This window comes from Rhamphochromis longiceps, linkage group LG7 (genome assembly GCF_057381845.1).
Source record: "Rhamphochromis longiceps isolate RC_006_pf linkage group LG7, R_longiceps_female_GT1.1, whole genome shotgun sequence".
In the NCBI taxonomy this organism is placed as follows: Eukaryota; Metazoa; Chordata; class Actinopteri; order Cichliformes; family Cichlidae; genus Rhamphochromis; species Rhamphochromis longiceps.
Window position 1 is genome coordinate 19,897,624 of NC_140563.1, and position 19,874 is coordinate 19,917,497.

Consider the following 19,874-nt stretch of genomic DNA (forward strand, 5'->3'; position numbering starts at 1 on the left):
CAACTTTGACTTAAATTAGATGGTTTATTATCTATATTTTTAGGGTATAGGGCAATGGTGTGGTGATGCTGATAATGTGGATGCGGTTTCTGTCATGCAGCTGGAGGAAAGTGAGGATGAGTATGTACAGGCAGAGAGACGTATTAACAGCCTGAAGAGCAGTTTGGAAGAAAGGGAAAAGGAACTCTCAACTGCTGCTCAGAAACTCCAGGAGGCGCTGTCTACCTCAGCTGCTTCTGACACCACGATCAAACAGCTGGAGGATGCTGTGCAGAGGTACTTACCAACACATCTTATCCAGATATACATTTGAGTTTTCAGTAGATATCACACATGCAAACATTAAATATAACATAGTTGGTATTATAGAACAAGCCAACCTTATCACACATAAATAAATATATATTATAATTTAATTCTGTCTGATAGAAGCATCTTCAGCCATATCTTTTATGTCATGTCAGGCTGGAGATTGAGAATGCCAGACTAGAAGCTGCTGCGAAGCAACAGTCCAACAAAATTGATGCACTGCAGAAAGGAGCTCAGGAAGCTGCCGCGGTGAGTAGTCAAAGTCCTGACACACACAGGGTGTTCATAATTTGCCATATCTACTAGTTTTTGCAGTGGATCATTATTGTATTTTAAGGTTTGCAATCTTTTTCCAGCTATCTGGCTGCTCACCTGGAGGAGGGGTTGGTATTGTGGATGTAGACTTAGCTTTTCTTGTGTGGGATCACATTTTATACTTTCCAAAATAATATAAGTAATGAAATCAGATTGTATTTGGATGAAGTTTTTTGGTGCTTAATGAGGATTCCTGCTACACCAGGAATCCAAAAATAAGCAAATAGAGAAGAAATATATTTGGTTTTGTTGAGTTTTTCTTGTTGTCTGAAAAACAAATGCTAATGCAAAATGTTCTCACTTTACTCGGTGTGTGGGGTTTTCCACTCTGTGTATTCTTGGGTTGCATGGTGCATGTTACTTCCTTTAGTTTTCTCCTTTCCAAAATGATGAAGAAAAGTGTAACAGTGTCACCAGAAAACCAAAATCCATCATTAGTGTCCATTTAAGAAGCTTTTTTTCATTTCTGTAGGTTCGAAGTCACTTGGAGGACATGGTTACGAACCTCCAAAGCAGTAAGATGACCTTGGAAGACCAACTGAATAGAGAGGTTGGTGGCATATTCTGTTTCCTCACTATTAAAACAGTTGTTTTCAATTTCTTACTCTAGTCCTCTTTTAAAATCTTTATATACGTACGTACGTACAGGAGCTCCCATCTACAGATTTCCTGTTTAATAGATATATATTTTTTTGTCTTTTTTATTTCTTCAGGTCCAGAAGCAGAGCTTGCTCTCTCACACAGCCCAGGACTCTCGGGCCTTGTGGGAGGAGGAGCTAAAGGGTCGCTCTAAGTTGGGAGTTCGATTGGCAGAACTTGAAAAGGAAAAAGGAGAACTGAACAGCCAGGCCAGCAAGCTTACACCTCTGTACACAGCCTAATGTTATGAAAACTGAGATCTAGGACTCGTGAGTTATCTGGCTGTTGTTTGTGTTGCAGATGGAGATCGAAAAGAAGAAAGCCAAGAAAATAGCAGAGCAGAAGAAAGCTGTTGATACTCGTCTGGATCAGGAGATAAAAAGAAACACGGAGCTTCAAAAAGAAATGTACAGGTGACCCCTAACTTTCTCCTCGTGCCCTCCTTACCTTTGGCAGTGCCTTATTGTGCTGTTTAGGTACACCTAGGATCCAGTAGATTGCAGCCTTTCCTTGCTTTTGTGACTGTGGTGCACCAGTGTCTGTATTCGGAGTAAGGATGTGCTTTTTTTTAATTCCCAGACAAAATGTATGTTTATAACAAGACTTTCTCTTTAACTGATGATTTATGATTTGTATTTGAGTTTGTATTAAACATCTGTTTTTTGTGGGATACAGTTACCTTAACTTTGTTGTATGATAACTGGCCTGATTTTAAAAAAAGAAAATCACAACTTAAATGACTTACTAATGAAGTTTATGCTTTAATTGATGTTTGCAGTCATTTTCAGTTTTAGGTCAGATCATTGGATTGGTTTGTTTTGATAAATGCTTTGTCTTTATTTCTCTATGTGAAATTGACTTTGTGTTTATGGATTTAAGGCTGCGAACCTTATTGAAGACTGCAAAAAAGAGAGTGCGCGATCAAGACGCTGGTGGTGCTGAGTTTGGCTCTCCTATGAGCAGCATGCGGATGGATCTGGGCAGACACACTGAGGGGCACTTGGGGCGAATGAAAGACAGGGTTTGTCCATCTGACACAGCAGATTTAAACCTTTCCAGTATTACCCAATATCTTACAGAACGTGCTATGGCTCTAGTGTCAGTCTCCTACATGTAGCTTTATACATCAGCTGTCAAACATTGGCCTCTATCCTCAGGTGGACGATTTGCAGGTGCAGTTGGAGAAGGAAGCATCTCTTCGCAGACAGCTAGAGAAGGTGAACGAGGAGCTCAAGGATCAGGTGTCTTCCTTGAAGAGCATGAGCCACAGTAATGATTTGCTTGAGAGGAGTAAGAGGCAGTTGGAGGAAGAGGTACTGGGCCTAAGACGCCGAATGGAGACTGCTCAGGTTGAGCAGAGCCACGTGGAGCAGTACCGGCGCGATGCAGAGGAAAGGGCTCGGCAAGAAGTACAACAGAAGCTGGAGCAGGTTAACCTGTTCCTCCAGGTACCAAGCTACAGCATGCACAACGGGAACACAAATACAAAAACTTAAAATAAATACATTTTAAAAATGAGCATAATACAATTAGAATGAGTGATAATGATAATGTAGCTGGTGTGTGAATGACATATGTACATGGTTTCTGTGATTACTATATGCCTGTCCATTGTATCCAGTTTCCATAAAAAGTGAAACTCTATGCAAATAAAGAATGATATAGTTATTATTTAATATATATTATTTAATCCAATATTTAATTTAAAAAAGTAAAAATACATGGCCTAGAGATCTGATTTATAATATTTGTTTATGTTTTTGTTCCAGTCCCAGGCTGCATCACAGGAAGCTCTCGACCAGATTAAAGCTGCCAATGAAGCTAGCCTGCGCTCTCAGCTGGAGCAGCGAATCCGGGAGCTGGAGGGGGAATTGGGCCGGGCCCGCACTTCCCAGCAGGAGAGCGTTAACCAACGCGAGTCCACACGCACAGAGCTTGAGAGATTCCGCCAACTATATACAGAAGAACTGCACCTACGCAAGTCTCTGGCTGCTAAATTAGAGAGGTCAGAAAATCTTACCAGATGTTCCATGTGATACTTTCAAAATCAGTGCTTGTGTCTAAAGCTGAATATGTCATAAAATCAGTAGATGCAGTCAGCTGGTGTGATCATGCAGGGAGTTTGAATTTGTTGTTTTCCATCCGCAGGGCCAACAGTCGGCTTGCAGAAGCCAATTCCAAGTTGCTCAATGAGCGCAGCAGGTCACTGATCACAAATGGCAGCCTTGGAGCGCCATCGCTTGACTTTAGCTCTTTGGCTTCACCAGCCAACTATGGAGCCTCACTTGGGCCCCTCAACAGGAATCTTGGTCTGGGATTCTCTCTCCTCAACCCTGTGGCTGAGGGACAGAACAGCAGGGTGGAGGACTACTTAGCCAAGGTCTGCATTAATCATTAATGTGCGCGCTCACTCACTCATGACGATTGCAGGGAATTGTTTTTTTTCTGTAGACTAGTTATCTATATTGAGCCAATTCATTTTCATAGTCATGGCATCCATGGTGTTATTTTGTAACTACCGGCATTCAGAAATGTTGCTTTTTCCCATGTTAGTGTGTTGTTATGTTGTCATAACTGCAGAGAACATCTCTGGCTGTTTAGGTGTTTTATCTCAAGTATTTTAGATTGAGAGAAAACATTCCTATAGATCTAAAGCTATTTTATTTTTTTTCTTTTCTCCTCTTTTCTGTTCTTTTCCTCCTCTTGCACAATTTCTGTCTCTAGCTACTATTAAAGTACTTTACATCTAATCTTCTTTTATTTCTCACTGTTTTAGCTTCTAGCTCAAAAGTCTGTCTCTCACCTCTCCTCTCTTCAACCAGACTCATAATAAGGTGTGTAGATGTGTTTAGCTCAGTCCAGTTGGCTACTGTTTTCCTCTATCTTGCTTATGGGATTACTATGGTTCTTTTTCCTAGCAAACAATGTTTGGGATCAGCACAGGGAAAATTGATTAAAAAAAAAAAATCAAATCCACTGAGATTTCTCCATGAATGTCTCTGTCCCTTACCCAGTTATGGGTTATTTGGAAAGGTAAAGGAAAATTAAGGTATTTATAAATACCTTAATATAAAATATGTTATGTCAAATGTAAGTATTTTTTATAGCATTAAAATAATAAAACAAAAAATATTACCAGGGTAAATGCTTAAATATAAAAATGTGTTGGGGTTTCAAAAATGTGAAGAAAAAAATTACAAAAAAAAAAAAAATCATAGAAATCGTTTAATTTTACCTGTGAGCTGTGACTGTAGTAAGTCAGTATGCCAGCAGACATCTTAAACGTCTTTGCTTTCAGTGGACTTTCTCTTTGCTCTTTATTTGTTTAGTAGATTAGAGATAATGTGGCTCTTTGTTTCATACTCGTATAATATTATATGAGTATATTTTGCTTTGAAACCCAAATGATCTGTATTTATCATACAGCACCTTATTCCAAGCATGTGATAAAGGACAGAAACAGCCGATTAAGATACAAAGAATCATAAAGATCATGATCAAATGAATAATCAGTCACTATAAGATGTACCAATTTGTTGTCTGACACAACAACACACTAACAATTGTATTTGCATTCTGAGGAGGTAGGACAGGCATAAATATTACCAGCATATATCCAACCCTGGTCAGTATAAAACAAAGATGTAGCTTCTGGGTCAGAAAAATTAAGCCAATTAAGAAGTGCCTTAAATTCTATCTAAAGGCTACAAGATGGCGATAGCGTGCCGTTTCTCAGTTCCCTCCCTCCTCATCACATTCGTTTTTTGCAAAAAGGATGTCAACAGAAACAATCATGTTGAGAATCCAGTGGTTGGCGTCACAAAAGCTACATCAGTCTTTTTTTTTTTTTTTTAATTTATACGAAGTATGGATACGAGTCCTTAAAGGTTTTATGTGCTTTTGGCTTTTTGGCTACAAAAAAGTAGCCAAAAAGCTTCATTTAATTAACAAAAATGAGTTGTTTAAATTTATAATTCACTCTTTGTATCATTGATATCAATATTATTACACAGCACTGCACTTAAAGCACCAGTCACACAGGCACAGACAACAGTTAGTGGCCACCATGGGGAAAATGTTTGCTCTCCAACAGCTTTGAGATGTTAGAGCAGGGGTGTCAAACTCAAATACACAGTGGGCCAAAATTCAAAACTAGAACAAAGTCGCGGGCTAACATTAATATTTATTGAAGATCTAGATATAGGAATGAATCTTTTCTTATGGACTCAAACAGGTTTTGCTGAAAAACTGAATATGGAACAAGCAAAGCTTAATACTAAACGATATATATATATTAGCTGTATAATACCAGTAGGCCAGCTCTAATAGTAATTTGGTATGGCTTTGCGGGCCAAATGTAATTAGGCTGCGGGCCAAATTTGGCCCGCGGGCCAGAGTTTGACACCTATGTGTTAGAGGATCAGCTGTGTGACTGCGGCTGAAGGTGCAGCTTGCATGGTTGGCATGTTCTGCTGTGTTTCATTTACGTGTACTGACTTTCTTGCAGTGTTTTTCCACTATTTAATGTTTGTAATATTGAATCATTGTGCAAAATGTTATTCATGTGTCTGCTGCTTCTTAAAATGTCTTAATACTTAATGTTAAGACCATATTTATTTTCTAACTACAGCTTTCTCTTTTTTCAGATGCAGAGTGAGTTGGATAGAAGCATAACAAAGGAATTAAACAATGGTGAGCGCTGTGAAACTAGAGAGATGACAAAAGCACAGTGGCATTGTCTCTTATGAACCAGAACCTGCATGTAGATGTAACTGTGATCTGTCTTTGGTCCTCAGCCACAGCAGAGCTGGATGTTGCCTCCGCCCGTATGTCACCTGTGGGATCTCCCAGAAGGGAGTTGGACCCAGTTAGCAGAGCAACGCAACAGTACTTGGAGGTACTGAAGAAGAACAGTATGATCTGACCGTCATCTCGTTTCAATCAGACACCATCTTTCAGCCAATAAAAACACCTGAATGTTGTAAATCTCCTCTCAGTCCTCTTTTATAGAAACATAAATACTGCACATTGCACTTAACACCTCAGGATCAAAGGACGAGTCATATATGTGATAAGATTTATATATCTCAAAGCATGAAAAGTATTTGAAACACAGTTTAGTTTTTATTTTGTTTGTGCATATTTTGGCATTCATACGTGTGTATTTACAAATGTGCTTGTAAGCATGATTAAGATATTTGCCATGATATTACATTTTTGGTACATGCCATCAAATGGTGCAATATCTCTTTTATTTTAGTGCTGTGTTTATTTTATTTATTCTTTTTCTTTTTTTTAATGAACACTATATACTTGAACAAGACGAGCTGGAATACTCTCCGGCTATAGAAACAGGGTCACTGCGCTTCAGCTTTTTGTTGGCTTGTTTTTAAAAGTCACTAAGAGTAAGCTTTTTCCCATTACTTGTATATGTTGTAACAAAGATGGAATAACTAATGTATAGAGATCATATTCTGTCTAAAGATGTTCACGTAATATTTTGTAATTGGAGCAACTGTGTAGTATTTTTGTGAACTATAATTAAAAATCCTCCCAATTTACAGTGTTATGAATCATTTCATTCAAATGCTGTCAGACCCTTAAGCAGTATTGCAAATCATTTTCTTTGCTTATGATTCTGAACTGATAATATTTTAGCTTTTTGGGTAGATGCTGTTATAGTATTTTTTTACAGTGTCTGCATTCAGTGAGTGCAAATATTTATTATAATTTTATTTTATAAATATGTTGTGCAGCTAGTTTTAATCCAGTGATGCAACAATTCACCTTTAGAAAATAGGTGTATTCCAACGAATACACGTATTTTCAGTGGTGGTTTGTTTGGGTAAAACAGGAATGCAATATGATTGTTGTCCACAACGTACGTGTGTGTGCATATATATATATATATATATATGTATGTATATATATGTATATGTATGTGTGTGTATATATATATATATGTGTGTGTATGTATATATGTGTATATATGTGTGTGTGTGTGTGTATATATATGTGTGTGTGTGTGTGTGTGTGTGTGTGTATATATATATATATATATATATATATATATATATATATATATAAAAAAAAAACACCCAGCACGCCCCTGCGGGCGGTTTATCCTTCAAGCTCGGGTCCTCTACCAGAGGCCTGGGAGCTTGAGGGTCCTGCGCAGTATCTTAGCTGTTCCCAGGACTGCGCTCTTCTGGACAGAGATCTCCGATGTTATTCCCGGGATCTGCTGGAGCCACTCGCCTAGCTTGGGAGTCACCGCACCTAGTGCTCCGATTACCACGGGGACCACCGTTACCTTCACCCTCCACATCCTCTCGAGCTCTTCTCTGAGCCCTTGGTATTTCTCCAGCTTCTCGTGTTCCTTCTTCCTGATATTGCTGTCATTCGGAACCGCTACATCGATCACTACGGCCGTCTTCTTCTGTTTGTCTACCACCACTATGTCCGGTTGGTTAGCCACCACCATTTTGTCCGTCTGTATCTGGAAGTCCCACAGGATCTTAGCTCGGTCATTCTCCACCACCCTTGGGGGCATCTCCCATTTTGACCTGGGGACTTCTAGGTTATACTGAACCCCCTCAGTGAGATCATTAACAAGACTGGCTACGGATACCGACTATGGAACGGAGCAGTTGTCAGCCACCTCCTGTACATGGATGACATCAAGCTGTATGCCAAGAGTGAACGAGACATCGATTCACTGATCCACACTACCAGGCTATACAGCAATGACATTGGAATGTCGTTCGGACTGGAGAAGTGTAGTCGGATGGTAACAAAGAGAGGGAAGGTAGTCAGAACTGAGGGGATTGAACTACCAGAAGGCAACATTGCAGACATAGAGGACAGTTACAAGTACCCGCAGGCAAATGGGAACCATGAAGAGGCCACTAGAGAGGCTGCAACCACCAAGTACCTGCAGAGGGTCAGGCAAGTCCTGAGGAGTCAGCTGAATGGTAAGAACAAGATCCGGGCCATCAACACATACGCCCTGCCCGTGATCAGGTACCCTGCTGGGGTAATAGGCTGGCCAAAGGAGGAGATAGAAGCCACTGACATAAAGACAAGAAAGCTCCTGACCATGCATGGAGGGTTTCACCCCAAGTCCAGCACCCTGAGGCTGTACGCTAAGCGGAAGGAAGGGGGCCGGGGACTGGTGAGTGTCAGCACCACAGTCCAGGATGAGACAAGGGGAAGATGGCCCCAACTGACCGAGTGCTCAGTGAATACCTCAGGCAGCAGAAACCCAAGAAAGAGGAGGGAGACGAGGAACCATCATGGAAGGACAGGCCCCTGCACGGTATGTACCACCGGCAGATAGAGGAGGTGGCTGATATCCAGAAATCCTACCAGTGGCTGGACAAAGCTGGACTGAAAGACAGCACAGAGGCACTAATCATGGCAGCACAAGAACAAGCTCTGAGTACAAGATCCATAGAGGCTGGGGTCTATCACACCAGGCAAGACCCCAGGTGCAGGCTGTGTAAAGATGCCCCAGAGACAATCCAGCACATAACAGCAGGGTGCAAGATGCTAGCAGGCAAGGCATACATGGAACGCCATAACCAAGTGGCCGGCATAGTGTACAGGAACATCTGTGCCGAGTATAACCTGGAAGTCCCGAGGTCAAAATGGGAGATGCCCCCAAGGGTGGTGGAGAATGACCGAGCTAAGATCCTGTGGGACTTCCAGATACAGACGGACAAAATGGTGGTGGCTAACCAACCGGACATAGTGGTGGTAGACAAACAGAAGAAGACGGCCGTAGTGATCGATGTAGCGGTTCCGAATGACAGCAATATCAGGAAGAAGGAACACGAGAAGCTGGAGAAATACCAAGGGCTCAGAGAAGAGCTCGAGAGGATGTGGAGGGTGAAGGTAACGGTGGTCCCCGTGGTAATCGGAGCACTAGGTGCGGTGACTCCCAAGCTAGGCGAGTGGCTCCAGCAGATCCCGGGAATAACATCGGAGATCTCTGTCCAGAAGAGCGCAGTCCTGGGAACAGCTAAGATACTGCGCAGGACCCTCAAGCTCCCAGGCCTCTGGTAGAGGACCCGAGCTTGAAGGATAAACCGCCCGCAGGGGCGTGCTGGGTGTTATATATATATATATATATATATATATATATATATATATATATATATATATATATATATATATATATATATATATATATATATATATGTATGTATATGTATGTATATGTATATGTATATGTATATATATGTATATGTATATATATGTATATGTATGTATATATATATGTATGTATGTATATATGTATATATATATATATATTTTTTTTTTTTTTAAACCCTCAAAATCCATCAAATTGACCAGCAAAGATAAATAATATTCAAATATACTGATAAACTTACCTTTAATGTTAACATTTAATATAACAATATTACTTATCACCAAAACCATAAAATAAGCCTAAATTTGGGTTTTTCTAAATATATATTTGTGTGTGTGTGTGTGTGTGTGTGTGTACTTAAACTGTGTATTTAATTGTTTTTTTATTTCTTCAACATGTTTAAATTTCATGTATGTTACATCCAAAATAATAATACCGCTTGTCATCAATTCCTTATACCTATCTATTTTAAACCCAACCCTCATTAGCTATGTTTTGATTTAATTCACTGCTCTCCTGCCTCTCACACTCCGAGCGCATGGGAGTGATGGTATGCGCCGGTTTAGAAACAATTTCCCTCACTTATTAAAATGAGAAAATGTGTTTATGATTGCCCCCCTATGGCACGTCTCTCTTCCCTTTGATCTATCCTCTCTGCGTCAGCATCAAATGTTAGATATTCAAATCTCGTTACATTTATTTTTGTTTCCTTTACAGCAGACGGGCACATCTGACAGACTATTAAGTGTTATTATTTCCCATTTTTTCACAATAGACTCCACAGCAAACACTACACAGGAACCACAATGATTGAGGAGGTTACAACCATTGTCATGAAGCTTTGGAGGCAGGTGAGAGAATACAAACAGACAGATTCAGATTTTTTATTTTATTTTAAAGGAAGTGTTGAAAGACTTGTTTTTGAATAGCGACTCAGGATTAAAACAAACTGCTCCACACTGGGTCATCTTCCATCTGTGATGCCCAGTCTTGTTATCTCAGGCTGCCAGTCCAACAACTGTTAAGAAAAACAAGGTGTCGGTTTGAAACCTCGAGCCTCCAGCGCGTGACGAGGTTGTCAACTAAACAGGCCAATCTATTTATAAACACACCGCTACGGTTGGAATGTGCGAATAACATCTCAGAAACTTTGATTGCGAAGCAAATGAAAACATGACACTCATAATGAATATGTTTGCTCCTCTAACAAAAAAGTAAGGTCTCAAGTAAGTGTTATGTTGTTTAATTATTAATTTATGTTTTCTGTAGGGGGGTTTAGAAGTATTTTCCACAATAAAGATTTTAAATTAAGTATGTCCAACTTTAAGAGTGGATGACAATTCATCCATCCATCCTTTTTCTTCCACTTATCCGAGGCCAGGTCGTCAGATCGTCAGATGCCTGAACCACCTCGACTGGCTCCTTTCGATGTGGAGGAGTAGCTTCCACATTGTAGATCTTCTTGAACTTTGTACCTTTTTTTTGCTTCTGTTAATTGACAATTCACAGTAACAGATAATTTGACCAGCGGTTCATGGCACTCTGCATAGATCCATTCTCAACACTTTGTTTCTGTGTGGCAGAAGCCCAACGTATGCGGCAATCTGACAATATGAGCGGTTTCTGTGTGGAGGGAGGCATCAGCTGTGGGTAAAGGGTATAACAAATCAAGGGGGACAAGTGGAACAAGCCAGGGTGTTTATCTGATGCTGTGTACTCGCCATGCTCTAAATTAGACGTCACCACTGTTTCTTGTCACGAACAGAATCCAAATGTGCTGTGGGCAAAAGAGATACTTAAATGCGATTTACTTGCTCTAACATGATTTAAATGAGCCTCTTGGCTCGCCCGGACAGATTGACAGCGTTGTCTTTATCGCCACTTTGTTTTATTTTTGGCTGTTTACTTTGCCTCTCTGCTGTCATCTCGTACTACCACTTTAAAAGAGCCTGCTTAGATCTTTAGAGATCTGGAGACAATAAGCATCCTTTTATGTTCTAAGTGCTTCATATGACAAATATGAAAAGGGAGCCAAGAAAGAGCTGACAATTTTTGCGTCGCCCCGTTCCTCAGCTGCACAGAGCTTTTCAGGGAGAAGTCAAGCCTGCAATCTTTTAACATTAGAAACCTTGCAAAGAGATAGACCCCTCTCATTCAGGGTCTTGCTGGGTCAACGTCATTAAATGGAACTTCATGTACAAACAAAAAGCATTTCTGTGGAATAAAGCCTGAATCTTGAATACTCTGTTTGCGCACAGTGCAGTGTGAGTCTTTTTGTGCAGTTTGTGTTTATGAAAAAGAGACCATTTGTGTAGTAGGAATCACATTATTAGATTATTGTGTTCCCCACTGTTTTCTGCTGGCTAACTGAGGAAAGGCCTTGAAGGTTTTTTGTAATAAATTCTAATGTTGTAATCTGTTGTGCACAAACCACTCAAGATAAATAACTAAGCTAGTCAGTTTTTTTTTTTTTAAATCAGTAGGCTTGCAGTGAAGTGAGATGCATAGCAGTAGTTTGACATATTACCAAAGAGATGGACTATATTTAAGTGCTATTAACCTAGGGAGAAGTTGATTGGACTAGACCAGTGATGACACAAACAGTTTGACAGTGTGGGAAAGTGGAAGTGATAAGCTTAGATTAAGCTGACAGCACCTGGGAGCGGACAAATGTGAGGCCATAGATCTATCTGAACTTGCGCATGAGCTTCATTAGTTTACTTGTTACTGGACACTTTATTAGCCACAGCTTCCGACTACCCGGCTGGACTAGTTGGACCCATCTCCCTTGGCTTAATTCTACAACATGCAGATTCAATAAGGTGTTTGAAACATTCCTTAGAGATTTTGATCCATATTAACACTCACCAGACCAGGCAATACTTTTACATTGTCCACTCTCTTCTATTGTAGAATTTGATGAGCTCTTGTGATTTGCACCCTTAGTTTATTGCTCTTAGCTGACAGAAGGGGTTTTCTGCCGCTGATGTGATTAAGGTTCAACGTGTTATGTATTCAAAGATGCTCTTTTGCATACCTTTGTTGTAACAAGGAGTTAACAAGTTCCTGTTTCCTTCCCATCAACTTAAAGCATGTGTGGCCATTTTTCACGTTTTTCACAATGCACAAACAGCAAATGGAGATTTTCTCTTTTTCAGATAATTTTCTAAATTGTAGAAGTGGTTGCATGGGAAAAATCACAGTAAATCAGCAGTAATACAAGATCTTTTGGCATTAAGAACCATGCCAAGTTCAAAGCCACTCAAATCACCTCTGTTCCTTACTCTGATGCTAGGCTTGAACTTTGTGTTGACCGTGTATACATGCAATGAATTGCTGCCATACATTTGGTTGAGGGTGTGTGTTGGATATGTCTCAGATAGAGCAAAGATAGCGGTCCCTCTCCCAAGCTAAGCTAACTATTTCCTCATCTCATATTGTAGAATTTGGTGAGCCCTTGTGGTTTGCGCTGCTATAACACTGTCGGACTAACACTGTACAGTTTCTTTGGAAAGAAGCGCCGTCTCTCAAAGCGAATCAGGCATTCTGTCATTTTAATTTCATGACCTGTGCCGTCGACCAAGTTTGGTCAGAAATTATATTATGCTGTGCTAGTAGTAGCTAACAGGTCAGTAACTGCTTACTGTAATGACATTGCAGTTCTCAGTAACAATATTAAGCTATTATATTACAGTTAAAATGATGTTGTTACTTGCATTACAAATGTCCTTCAGTTATCTGAACTAGTGCTACAGTCAATTTCATTTTGGGTGCAGGAGGTCAAAATGGTGGAGTAGTCTACAACTTTGAGGAGTGGAGATATGAACATGGATTTTATTTTTATTTCAAGAAAGGATAAGAGCATTAGGGACATGCAAACTGAGTTCAGGACAGAAACAGCAGCAAAAATATTGATACAAGAACTTCAGGTCTTTGCAACCTGCTGCAGACCGGATGTTAACACAAAGCTAGCAAAAAAAAAAAACCCAGCAGGATGTTAAAGACTTCTTTCTACCTGTTCATGTTTCTAAAACAGACTCGCTTCGGGGATCGCTCTGAAGTGTCCTTTGGGCTGGTTTTCAACTTTGCTTTCTGTTGTTGTATCTCGGTCCTTATTAGGATTGGTGTTGGTGTGTTTGTGTTAGTGTGCGGTTTATATTGTTAACTTGTCGTTATGTTGCAACATGCGTCATGTCATTTTACAAAGAATTAGGAGAGTAATGTAACGACTAGTGTAACACATTACTTCCTACAGCAAGGACTAGGCAACATAAAAGTAATGCAGCTTTAAGGAAAGGTTATGTGTAATGTATTGCATTAGTTACAACTCCAACACCGGCAGTGGTAGTCTCCAAGATCTGTACAAAGTCGTTGAAGGAGTTCCCTTTTAAATGTGGCCAGCAGCCATGCTGGTGTCCCCTAAATTTCAGTCTTTATGCCAGCCTAAGCTAAAGGACTCTTGGGTCTTTTTCATTGATTCAACTTCTAATATATCACGAAGAAACCCATTTTTACTGTTGTTTTTTCCCAATTGCACAACTGTTGTCGTTGTTTTGTTTTTTTATCTGGCATACCAAGAACATTTCATTCGCTTAAGACAAGCAGCATCAAATCAGAGAAAAAATATTGACTCATCACATCTCACATTTACTCATCTGTTTACATCACGGTTAATAAAATGATAGTTAATCAAAACCAACATCAGTATACTAATAAATCCAACATTAGTGTTACTTTCTCTTATTGGCCCACAGTCTTTAGTGTCCTAGCCGCGATGGCAGATTTCGCAACACTCCAGACAAAACTCGAGACACTCGGTTGGCTCGCAGCAGGACTTGAACAAGACGGAGTGGCAGTGGGCATGGCAGGTGAGCTCCTCCATGGGAACCTCCTGAACGGCTGAACAGCAGCGGGTGCACGCGTGGCAGCAGGAGGAGCAGAGGGCGTGAAGGCATGATGAGCAAGCCTCCAGGAGACCCAGGAGCAGCACGGAGCAGTGGCACCACAGGCACGCCAGCAGCAGGTGAAAGCACGTGTCTGCAAAGAACACACGCAAAATCAGACACAAAACAGATTCAGCAACGTTCATCACGTGAGGTCAAACATGTTGTGTTCTAAGAGCTTGCCGCATCCCATCACAAACTGGGATTAACGACTCTATTAACCCTAAATTAATCTCTCACATGTTTGTTTGCAGTGGCAGCTGAAAGTTGAAAGATAAACTATTGTGCTGCAATGATCAAGTGTGATTGTGTTTACTTAATCACAGAGCTTTGTTCAGTCCTCATGGGAAAATAAAAAAGGCCGCAGAGGGCTTCCAGTGATGAACAACAACTAGGAAGGAGCTGTCACATGATAATTGTGCCGCTTCCTAAATTAGGTGCAGATGAAATTGCATACATTAACCCCACCAGTGGGTTACAGGGCGTCTCTCGCGATCCCAACAGTTGTATTGTTACGAAGCTAATGTTTTCATCCTCACACGGACTGGATAGCATGTGATATCATGCAAATCAAGCTGTTTTATCCTGTTTACTGAAGGAAATAAATGAAAAGGAGGCGGCAGAATTCCCTGGGGAGTGGGGTTGAGCGTTTTCCTGCTTAGCCGCCCGAATTATACACCCCCCACCTATAACTCACGGTAATACTTGTGCGTAGATGAAAACGGAGCATTATCTGTGGCTACTGTATTGATTTAATGAGTAACTTCATAGAGATAACAACATGAACACAATGATAAACAAGGAGTGGCCCATTGCACACTTGGAGAAAACAAGAGAAAGTGCAGCTTCAAAGCCTTTCAGCAAAACTTGAAACAGCTAAATTTGTATAGAAAGAGTCACTTTTATCTTCTTTGGTAACTCATTTGAATGTAAGCTATATTGCCAAAAGTATTCACTCAGCTGCCTTCACACACATATGAACCTGACTGCCATCCCTTTCTTCAACCATAGGGTTTAATGTGATGTAGGCCCACCCTTTGCAGCTATAACAGCTTCAACTCCACTGGGAAGGCTGTCCACAAGGTTTAGGAGAGGGTTTATGGGAATTTTGGGCCATTCTTTCGTTCTTCACTGTATTTGTGAGGTCAGACACTGATGCTGGATGAGAAGGCCTGGCTCCACTCTTAAATCATCCCAAACAAAGGTGCTTAAACATTAAGAGCTTCTTAGAGCGAGCCATTCTTTCACAAATGTTTGTAGACGCAGTCTGCATACCTAGCTGTTTGACTTTATACACCTGTGACCAGAGACTGGGAGTCTGATTACTTTTTTCAAGTAATGAGCAAAGTATTATTATTGCAAAAAACTAATTAGATTACTCTTACTTATGTAAGCAAAAATGCTTTTGTCAAAAAAATGACAAAAACATTATCGTCGGCTGTACACGTGGGAAGAAAACCTCTTTCTGCAGCGAAAAATTAAACTTCAAATCTGAGCAAGCACCTAGCACGCTGAATGTGAAATTCATAGAGAAAGCCCCGGATCCTCCCACTGACATGACTGTTGTAGCACCTGGCAAACCTCCACTGGCCCCACTCCTGCTAAACAGGTGAAAATAGACTTAGTGCTGCTGAATCTTTGATTTTATTTATTTTTTGGTGTGTTTTACTTGCATCTATTTGAAAGAATGAGTGTAAACACAAAAAATTATTTTATTTTAGATGCTGGAATATACAGAAAATAGGTTTAAATGTTAAACAAGTTTCTTCCAGTCAAAGGATGTTTTGTATAATTTAATTTTTGCTTGATGTAATATGCATAAAGTTAAAAGATTAAAACTAATAAAACAAGTTTTAAAAACAGACTTTTTCATTTGATTACATTTTATATGATGGATTATGCAGAAACAAATAGAACTGGACTGAAAGGTCTATAAAGTATTCCGGTTGCGTATCATGTTTTTAAAAAGTAACTGAGTAATAAAGTAACTAATTACTTTAGAAAATAAGTAATCAGTAAAGTAAGGGGATCACTTTCTGGGAGAAGTAATCAGTAACTAATTACTATTTTCAAGTAACTTGACCAACACTTCCTGTGACCATGGAGGGTTACAGGTGAATTTAATCATTTGGATGGGTGAGTGAATACTCACTTGGTAATAGTAAGTAGGTAAGTAAATAAAGTTTATATACAGGGTGGGCCATTTATATGGATACACCGTAATAACATGGGAATGGTTGGTGATATTAAAGTCCTGTTTGTGGCACATTAGTATATGTGAGGGGGCAAACTCCTCAAGATGGGTGGTGACCATGGTGGCCATTTATTGGTAATGTCACAAGAAAAACAATGGTGCGCTTGGTTTCAATGTAACTTTATTCTTTCATGAGTTATTTACAAGTTTCTCTTTGTTCACAGCCATTGACATGTCGAAGAGGTTAACACGTGAGGAGCGGATCGAAATTGTGTTGATATCTGGTGAACGCAGTAACCGGGTCATTGCAGCAGATTTCAATGCAAGACACCCTACGAGACCACCCATCTCCCATGCTACAGTTAGCAAACTGCTTGCTAAGTTTCGTGAAACTGGTTCAGTGTTGGATTTGCCAAAATGTGGACACAAGAAAACTGTCACTAATGAAGAAACATCAGTGGCTGTCCTTGCTTCATTCAGCAAGAGCCCACAGCGTAGCACTCGCCGCATGTCACTGAGAGTGGCATTAGTCGAACATCCCTTCGGCGGATATTAGCTACTCACAAATGGCACCCTTACAAACTCCAGCTACTGCAGCATCTCAACAAGGATGACCCAGATCGGCGCACAGAATTTGCAGAATGGGCAAAACAAAAATTGGAACAGGACCCTCAGTTCACGCAGAAGATTGTGTTCAGTGATGAGGCAAACTTTTATGTGAATGGTGAAGTTAACAAACAAAACCACCGCTATTGATCTGACACTAACCCACATTGGATGGATCCCTCCAAGACTGTTGGAACAACAAAAGTGATGGTTTGGTGTGGTATATGGGGTACAACGATAGTGGGTCCATTCCTCATCAATGGAAGCCTCAAGGCCACTGGATATTTGAAATTGCTACATGATGATGTGTTTCCCTCTTTATGCACTGAAGCTGGCACGTTCCCTGAGTTTTTCCAGCAAGATGATGCACCACCACATTATGGGTGCCAGGTCCGAGCATTCCTAGATGAACAGTTTCCTGGAAAGTGGATTGGTCGTCATGGGTCAGTTGAATGGCCCCCAAGGTCTCCCAGTCTGACCTCCTTAGACTTTTATCTTTGGGGTCATCTGAAGGCAATTGTCTATGGTGTGAAGATACGAGACGTGCAGCACCTGAAACTACGGATACTGGATGTCTGTGCTGGCATTTCTCCTGCGGTGTTGCTATCGGTGTGTGAAGAGTGGGAGAAGAGGGTTGCATTGACAATCCAACACAATGGGCAGCACATTGAACACATTTTATAAGTGGTCAGAAACTTGTAAATAACTCATGAAAGAATAAAGTTACGTTGAAACCAAGCACACCATTGTTTTTCTTGTGACATTACCAATAAGTTTGATGTGTCACATGGCCCTCTCCCTATTGAAAAAACAAAAGTTGTATCCAAGATGGCCGACTTCTAAATGGGCACCATGGTCACCACCCATCTTGGGGAGTTTGCCCCCTCACATATACTAATGTGCCACAAACAGGACTTTAATATCACCAACCATTCCCATGTTATTACGGTGTATCCATAAATGGCCCACCCTGTATATTGTGTCTATCAAACTCTTCCTGACTTAACTGTATGTTCTCAGTTTATTAGCTTAATCAATTCCTCAGATTAAAAGTGAGAACAGACAGATGTCACAATATAACCATATAGAAGCAGTAATATAGAAAAAAAAAAGAATATTTTTACTATGTAATAACTTTTGATATTGTGTATGTTAATATCACAGTTATTATTGTCTTAGTCCTGAAATACAGAACTTGCCTTGTCTTGGAAAGGAACATTGATCTGCTAGCGTATTAAAATTGCTTACTGTGTGCATCAAAATAAACGTTACAGTTTGTACTTTCTGTTCACATCGTCATTGTTCTTTACATTATGTAAATCAAGTCATACTGTAGAACTTACCAGCAGGTGTAGCCGCAGTTTGGTGTGATCCAGCCGCAGCACCTGTCTCCTTTCTCCTTTTACTGCTCCTGCTGCCGCTGTGCACTGACAACCTGGAGCCCGGCAGTCTGTCATCTGGAGCTGTGAGGCCACACCGTGGACACTCGGGCTTCTGCTGGTGGTCATATGTACGTTTCTTAAATGCTGCTGCCTCCTGTGAGGCCTCTGCTGGTGGAGAAACAGCAGGCAGAGGCTGAGCTGGAAATGGAAGGATCAGCTCGTGAGATTGTTGCAACTAAATGCCGGATGAAACAGTTTTCTGGCACATGTTGTTATATGTCTGTCTTTATCATTAGTTATAATTTGATTAAGTATTTCAATGATTAATTACAATGTGAATTAAAGAGGAAATTTCTTAGTTTACACCTTCTAAATAACCTGATCAGTCAGAGTAACAATAAATTTTTGTAACTGTATTAATAATGCTTCGCAGGTCTCTTTGTTTCCACTTACAGCTGATAAGATCAGTGGTGATGGTATTTCCTCTGCTAACAGGGTCACCCACTGAAAGGATTTCCTGGGCTGATTTTAGAGACGTGCTACCTTGAGACACAAAAAGAAAGACAAGTTAGATGTTGAGTTGGTAAAAAGGCAAGAAGCTCTATCGTGAATGCACTCAGCTCTTATATATTTGCCAGAATATTGCGATATTTAACAAATATAATGGAAACCTCTTAAGTTGCGAGCTCTTATTGCTGTCCCATGTTGCTTTATTGTGTCCAAAAAGCTTTTGACCCTTTGCCCATTTTGTTGTGGAGAAACACTAAAACCTTTAAATACGGAAAAATAGAAATCCTTACAAATAGTGAACAGAGGAACCAAATGTTGGTCCTTGTTTCTGTATTGGTTGAGAAAACCTATAAAATCTTGCACCTCCACCCTCACACCCACCCATTTCTCGTGATTTCTTAAAAATGACACCATTGTTTACATATGCTAATTAGGAAAAAGAGCGAGACTTTTGTCAATGTCCATCAAATAATCCGTCCTTAATCCTATTAACATAACTCTAAGTTACTGGAATTATTTGTTTTTACATCACATCATCTGCACTTACCTTTAGTCTGGCTTGTTTTTTGCTCCTCCCCATCCACAGATAAGTGCTCTCCTGGTAACATGTCTGGTGTACATGACTGCTCAGGATCCTTCTTACGCTTTGTTCACTCGATCTCCTCCTTCACCCTCTGGCTTCTGTCCACACCAAAGGGTCAGGAAACCTCCACCAACACCCAACATGCCGACATGAGTCACCGCTCAGGAGGCTTTTAGCTATGCTCTTTGTGTGTGTGTTTTGTTGTGAGTTAATAACAATCCCCTTCCCAACAGAGCGG

General features: G+C 40.4%; 2 protein-coding genes across 10 annotated transcripts in view; one reads left to right on the forward strand and one right to left on the reverse strand.

Moving 5' to 3' along the window:
• The window catches only part of LOC146665209 (alanine and arginine rich domain containing protein), a 29,615-nt gene extending 22,881 nt beyond the window's left edge, over positions 1 to 6,734 (forward strand). For 7 of the 9 annotated variants that reach the window (XM_085412752.1, XM_085412759.1, XM_085412756.1 and 4 more), the window contains 12 exons: positions 101 to 276; positions 465 to 558; positions 666 to 692; positions 1,097 to 1,174; positions 1,338 to 1,472; positions 1,564 to 1,676; positions 2,143 to 2,284; positions 2,421 to 2,711; positions 3,033 to 3,268; positions 3,412 to 3,643; positions 5,910 to 5,955; positions 6,060 to 6,734. In XM_085412752.1, the coding sequence (XP_085268878.1) occupies positions 101 to 276; positions 465 to 558; positions 666 to 692; positions 1,097 to 1,174; positions 1,338 to 1,472; positions 1,564 to 1,676; positions 2,143 to 2,284; positions 2,421 to 2,711; positions 3,033 to 3,268; positions 3,412 to 3,643; positions 5,910 to 5,955; positions 6,060 to 6,187 (1,698 nt within the window). In that variant the 3' untranslated portion in view covers positions 6,188 to 6,734. Of the gene's footprint in view, positions 1 to 100; positions 277 to 464; positions 559 to 665; positions 693 to 1,096; positions 1,175 to 1,337; positions 1,473 to 1,563; positions 1,677 to 2,142; positions 2,285 to 2,420; positions 2,712 to 3,032; positions 3,269 to 3,411; positions 3,644 to 4,039; positions 4,109 to 5,909; positions 5,956 to 6,059 lie in introns of those variants that run through there. The other 2 variants (XM_085412755.1, XM_085412757.1) reach the window with 2 other exon arrangements.
• A 6,505-nt stretch (positions 6,735 to 13,239) lies between these two features.
• Positions 13,240 to 19,837, reverse strand: LOC146665210 (uncharacterized). Its single transcript, XM_085411102.1, has 4 exons — positions 19,601 to 19,837; positions 18,997 to 19,086; positions 18,505 to 18,741; positions 13,240 to 14,455 (listed from the first exon to the last, which is right to left on the reverse strand). Exons 1-4 carry the CDS (start codon positions 19,659 to 19,661, stop codon positions 14,184 to 14,186), a joined length of 660 nt encoding a protein of 219 aa, XP_085267228.1. The 5' UTR covers positions 19,662 to 19,837; the 3' UTR covers positions 13,240 to 14,183.
• Between the last annotated feature and the right edge of the window lie 37 nt (positions 19,838 to 19,874).

Bases quoted from the DNA above. Each gene is read 5' to 3' on its own strand.
- LOC146665210 (XM_085411102.1), bottom strand. From the start codon at position 19,661: ATGTTACCAGGAGAGCACTTATCTGTGGATGGGGAGGAGCAAAAAACA. The intron at 19,087-19,600 runs GTAAGTGCAGAT...TTGTGTCTCAAG, and splicing joins AAAAACAAGCCAGACTAAAG to GTAGCACGTCTCTAAAATCA. The intron at 18,742-18,996 runs GTAAGTGGAAAC...TTCCATTTCCAG, and splicing joins CACCACTGATCTTATCAGCT to CTCAGCCTCTGCCTGCTGTT.